Raw genomic sequence first — 6,000 nt, forward strand, 5'->3', positions numbered from 1 at the left:
TGCTTCATGGTTTGAGGCTGTCTAGAGATTGCTTTTTCATCTTGCTTAGACTTGAAGGAGCCTCTTCAAATGTCACCTAGTGGGTTTAGGCTAGATCCCTCCATTTTGGAAGCTCTCACATATGTTTAAGGAGATCGATGACAAGTTTTTTTAAAAAAAAGTTCTCTTGCTGTTTCTTGGGTATGCACCCCTCGCTCAGCAATTCTCCATGATATTTCTTTCGTTGGGAGTGACTACAGCAGTCAATCCTATCATGGGTGATTGCATTCCCCTCGTATAGATGGACTGGCGATGATGGGCTCCTTGCAGTCATCTAATGTTTTTAGTAGGCTCATGTATCTATTTCTCTACTATCTAAAATAAAAATGACAGAGAGAAGGAAAAGGAAGTGCTGTGCAGTGATGGGGAAGATGCAGTCATTAGATTTTGTTGGTTCTCTTATAAATGTTTCTTGGGAAGGGGCTTAGAAACTCTGTTTGTGCACCAATTGGTGTATTGGTCTTTGTTTCACCCTTATGATGTTATTTGTGGTTGTGATTTGGAGCTTGGATGCAGGTGGTATGAAGCTGAAAGCTGCTTAGCCTTTGCATGCATCCGCTCTTTGCCCTTGATTTCTCATAGTGGAAGACATAAAGGCAGATTATGTTGTTGTTTTTTCTATTGAATTTCTTTAATATTACATAAAAAATTTATGGGAGAGGAAGGGAGGAGGGGAAATTAACAGATTAGTGGCTGGAGTGCCAAAAAATGTAAAAAAGGGCTTGTCGTCTTTGCTGCCTGCCACAATGGCAATGAGGCTCGGTGCTTTCATGGACATTTTGATTGTGTGGTCACTACCTTCTCCATTGATTACATGAAAATTTTGCGTTATCTTTATTCTTAAATAAAACATCTATGAGTAAGCTGATTGGTAGTGAGTGCTAGATTACCCTCAAACTGGTTTGTTTGACTGTTTTATTAATTCAAAGAGGGTGAAGCTTTATTCTGATATTACATGTATGACTCAACACAAGTATATGACTCATAATGGGCAAGGATAAGCTATAGTCCACTACTGTCTATATTTTGACAGTTTCATGGGTAGCTTAATCTAAGTTCATTTTTGAAGATATAATTGATGTTTCAGATACCGGATGCTTAGCCGTTCATATGCCTTTCGATGCATACTAAGATTGAGAACATCCTCTGATTTCCAGCCAGGACGCTCGGTATGGTCTTGGAGATCTTCAAAAACATTTAAGTTTTGCTTCTGATTCATATCTAACTAAGAGCTGCTCTTATGTGGTCTGATTTACTTTTTTTTTCTGTAGTATGGTCATTTCTTTGTAGATCCTCAGTATGAGAACATTCAGCACATTATATGTTGCGACTTTTATGCCACTTATGGTTATGACTTTGATTTTTCTAATTCTGTGGGATTCTCGAGGTATTCAGATCCTGTCTTGATGTCATATACTGAGAAGGATGGGTCTTTATTTTAGAAATATGAAACAATGTCTTAAATCATGTACAGACACACAGAGCCTCCTGTGATACAAATTGCTTTCCAGTATACTGTCATTGTGCCACCTGAGGAATCTTCAGTTTCAGGATCAAGTGCTGAAAACAAGTACGTATAACCAGCTGCCATGTGCTAGGAAGTCCTTGTCTTTTCATTTGTGGTCATTCTGTGTTTTAATCGACTAAAATTTATAATTGCTCTTACCTACAGTTAAAGTTGTGTAAACATCAAAGTTTTTTTAACCCAGAATCATATGTATTTTAGGTTTCTTGTACTATGTCATCACAAGGATTTCTCTGGTTTTTCATATTATATTGTAATTAGTATTATAGAAGCAATGTATGGAGATCAGAAATTGGTCTAATATTAGAGTTTCTTGGGAAGAGGAGTAATAAGCTGTTCTCTATCTCTTTTTTCGTTTTTTGTATAAAAGCGAGATAGTAATTTATTAGTAGAGAGAGGTACAAGATGTTAAAAGCAAACTTAAAAAGCATACAACTGAATAGTTATTAGCTGTTCTCTATCTCTTTTTTCTTTTTTTGTATAAAAGCGAGATAGTAATTTATTAGTAGAGAGAGGTACAAGATGTTAAAAGCAAACTTAAAAAGCATACAACTGTTAGAGGACATCAAAGAAAACAAATACAATAGCACAACCAATCTATTACAATGTTAAGCAATGGGAAGGGAATCTCCCACAATGAGTTGTTGTTCCAAGAAATCAGTTAGATGATTCACATCCCCATAGAGTGGCATCCAGCTCTTCCATCAAATGCCTATAAAGGTCGACAATTTTCTCAAAAATCAGAATTAAGCATCAAGGTGAGGACTTCCCTAAACATCCTGCTTGAAACAACAGCCAAATCACCTCAATGATGGCAGGATTAGAAAAAAGAGTTGGTAAACACTCTTAAGGCCTATGAGGAGGATCAAAAACTCTGCCTCAATGGGTAACACTGCATCCACCAGCTAGGCTAGGATTGCTCTGAGATCAAAATTGTGCTTTTACCACCTGTTCTATGGTGGTATCTACTCCTTGATTGTCTCCATTCTAGCAGTCAAATGTGAGGCAATCAGCTTTCTGTTTCTCTCTGAATGGATCCAAGGAGATGAAAAAGGTCAGGAATTTCACTGGACCAAAATTTTATAGATTGTTTTGCTTCACCTACTAATACTAATGTTATTTTGTGCAGGCCTCTTGCGAACAACAATTAACAAACTGAAACAAGACAGAAGTATCACTCCAAAGCTCACATTTATTCAAGGGGGACAGGACGATGCCACTGTGTTCGAAAACTATCTCATAGAAGAGCAGGATGTTGATGGTAATGGTTTAACAAGTGTGGTAGGCTTTGTATCCTTCTTGGATGAAGTGACTCAGCGGGTGGCGGAGTATCTTGCATAAATGAGTTAGCTAGATAAATGTTCTTGCAGTACCAAATCATGCTTTGTGTCAAAACCCATAGAGCATTGGTATTCTGCTTCCTCGTCTTTTAGTTTCTGCTCTTTCCAGAGGCGGTAGTCAGAAGGGGCGACGAACGAGTCGTCCACCCCTATAATCGCTTTCGAGTGAAGAAAGAAATAGGTCCCTCATCTGTGTCCCTTAGAGTGAGCGACTGAGAACTAATTAGAATCGAGAATACTGAAACCGAAAAGTATTTCTTCCCTTTTTAGAAGCAACTCGTTCATTTTGACGGTTACTACATCGAACTGTGGGACTCATAAAATATGGCTGGACATGGTACTACTTTCTTTCTTTCTCCTAATTATTCAATCCTATGGTTCAATTCTCTGCGAGCTGAAATGTCTTCATGTCTCTTCATTTGCAAGGGAAAAAGGTCGGCCTAGTAAGAAGCTCAGGACTTCCACTAAGGTTTTATAATTTTGAAAACCCCAACTCTCGTTATGTATTTGGTTGCTCTCCTGTTCTTCCCCTGATTGTTTTTTCTTGGCAGGAGGATTATCGAATTGCTATTGTTGATGATGATGTTGATTATGCCGAAGATTTTGGTGAGGATCGTCGTGAAGGTATTACTTTTGCTCGTTTTTTCGTTTTGTTTTAGCTTTTTGTTTTTAGTTCACTTTAGGTGCTTGAATTGTGTTTATGGGTACGGAATATGGATTATGAAGATGAAAGCGAACTGACGAAGAGGGATTTTTCTAAACTCGAATTAAAGCCTGATCATGCAAACCGCCCTTTATGGGCTTGCGCTGATGGCCGGATCTTTCTTGAGACATTCTCACCGTTGTATAAGCAAGCCTATGATTTCCTCATTGCAATTGCTGAGCCCGTTTGCCGGTATTTAAGATGTCCTTCTATTTTCTTCTACTTAAAACTCTGTGTGGTTGCTCATTTTCATTTTGTTGGAAAAATGTTGTGCAGGCCAGAGTCTATGCATGAGTATAACTTGACGCCTCATTCCTTATATGCTGCTGTTTCTGTTGGGTTCGAGACTGAAACAATAATTACTGTTTTGAACAAGCTATCAAATACTAAGCTCCCTAAAGAAATGATTGATTTCATTTATGCTTCAACTTCTAATTATGGGAAAGTAAAACTTGTACTGAAGAAGAACCGGTACTTTGTGTAGTCCCCTTTCCTAGTGGTGCGAATTTGGTCTCGTATTCTATCACAAGTGGTTTATTATTATTATTGATGTTGTTATTATCATTATTATTATTCTTATGGTGATGAGGGGAATTTGGAACTTATTGCTTTACATGATACTTGCAGGTGCTGAAGACTTTGCTGAAGGACGAGGTTATATCTAAAGCGAGAATTTATTCCAATGAGGTAATTTATTTTGCTGTTATTTTCTTCATGCATGTCCACTTTATTTTTCTGAGGTGTTATTTTGAGTTGTGCCTTTTTATATTTTGTCTTTTATCTTATCTTTTTGGCGAGTGACAGAAAATTTACATAGGAGTTTCTATGGATTCATCTATATGCCTATTCTTTACATATTTTACTATTATTCAAAATGGTTGCATTTACCATTTAAATCATGAAGTTGTTTGCTTGTTACAGTGGAAGAAAATAACTTCTGCTCTTTTTCTTTTTCATAGAAGGGAAGTGGAGTTTGAACATCTCTTTTGAAAAAAAAAAACTGTGCTGTTAAATAATTTAATCATTTTTTGCCTGCATAGTGAATCAAAACTCATTTGAATTGAAATTATGAAATCATCTCCAAAGCCACTATCACACTGCAGCATGGAGAGATTATTTGTCACTATGGCTAAACCTTCAGATAAATGGTTAAATTTCTATGATAGATCATGAGAACTCTGACAAAAGTCTGATGGTGATGCAAACTCTTGATCTACTGTTTAGGGTTCACAAGGAAGTGATGTATTTACAGTTAGCAAAGCTTTGAGTGAAATGGATGGTGGTGGTCATCAGGAGTTGTTCACTTGTGCTGATGTGGCAGCAATAGCTGAAGAGAAAGAAACCCATTCTTTTGAAATAGATCCTACTCAAGTAGGGTGGTCTATGACTGATGATGTATATTTAAGTGATTAGTGGTTATAATTTTTTTGACCCAACTTAAACATTTACAGGTTGAAAGTGTCAAGCAAAGGTGCTTACCAAATGCATTAAAGTATCCCATGTTGGAGGAGTGTGACTTCAGAAATGATACAGTAAGCTTTATTTCTCACCAAATGCTTGATTTGTGGCAGTGATTGGATTCGGGTTCTTCAGAGTGTAAAGAAAAATCAAAAGGTGAATTTCTTTGATCAATTCTTTATTATGATATTTTTTAGTATATTTTTTAGTTTTATTTATTAACATTTTGTTTTATGATTACAGCCTGAGAAGAAGAGTGTAGAGATAATGCTACCAGCTACATGATTTTTCATGTTTCTCTCATCATGGTAATTTTAATATTTTTAACGACATTAAGTAACTAGTAATAGAAGAGTATTTTTTTATCTGATAATAACTAATTTTATTTTTTTGTTTTTGTCGTAGGTGGAGATTTTGCTCATGCAAGGATGTATATTATTTTCTAGCATTAAGAGAAACAATTATAGTTTGTAATTTTATAATGGATTTATAGTTTTTATTTGGGTGATTGTAAATTGATAGCGATATTTCATTTAATTTTGTTGTGTTTGATTATTGTATGAAGTTTATTTATAATATTATGCAGTGTATAAAGTGTTTAGACTATTTTATGGAGTGTTTATGGAATGTATAGATAATTTTATGGAGTGTTTATGGAGTATTTATGGAGTGTTTATACAGGTATTATGTATATTGATTATGCCGAATTTTAAGTAGAGGTCATGCCGAATTTTATACAGGTATTATATACATAAATTATTCTCAATTTTAAGAAGAGGTTATGCCTCAATCTTATACATGTATTATATATATAGGTTATGCTTAATTTTTTGTAGAGGTCATGTCCAATTTTATATAAAATGTATGTATAATTTTATATATAATTTATTTGATATATATTTTTTGAAAATTTTTAAATGTATGTGAGGCTCGAG

At 35.4% G+C, this 6,000-nt stretch overlaps 1 protein-coding gene and 1 pseudogene across 1 annotated transcript; both read left to right on the forward strand.

The window, feature by feature from the left end:
• The window catches only part of LOC137938384 (protein transport protein SEC23 D-like), a 67,231-nt pseudogene extending 65,400 nt beyond the window's left edge, over positions 1 to 1,831 (forward strand).
• A 307-nt stretch (positions 1,832 to 2,138) lies between these two features.
• On the forward strand, positions 2,139 to 5,691 carry LOC137939066 (uncharacterized). The gene is made up of 7 exons (XM_068784241.1): positions 2,139 to 3,241; positions 3,331 to 3,373; positions 3,456 to 3,528; positions 4,235 to 4,294; positions 5,059 to 5,221; positions 5,309 to 5,373; positions 5,471 to 5,691. Exons 1-5 carry the CDS (start codon positions 3,229 to 3,231, stop codon positions 5,179 to 5,181), a joined length of 312 nt encoding a protein of 103 aa, XP_068640342.1. The 5' UTR covers positions 2,139 to 3,228; the 3' UTR covers positions 5,182 to 5,221; positions 5,309 to 5,373; positions 5,471 to 5,691.
• The last annotated feature ends 309 nt before the right edge of the window (positions 5,692 to 6,000 follow it).

This window comes from Aristolochia californica, unplaced genomic scaffold (genome assembly GCF_029961685.1).
Source record: "Aristolochia californica isolate CCGP_79_NKW_82.1479 unplaced genomic scaffold, dmAriCali1.0.hap1 SCAF_8, whole genome shotgun sequence".
Lineage (NCBI taxonomy): Eukaryota > Viridiplantae > Streptophyta > Magnoliopsida > Piperales > Aristolochiaceae > Aristolochia > Aristolochia californica.

Excerpts from the sequence above, each read along its gene's own strand:
- LOC137939066 (XM_068784241.1), top strand. Across the intron at positions 3,374-3,455 it reads AGCTCAGGACTTCCACTAAG|GAGGATTATCGAATTGCTAT; the intron begins GTTTTATAATTT and ends TTTTCTTGGCAG. Across the intron at positions 4,295-5,058 it reads CGAGAATTTATTCCAATGAG|GTTGAAAGTGTCAAGCAAAG; the intron begins GTAATTTATTTT and ends AAACATTTACAG.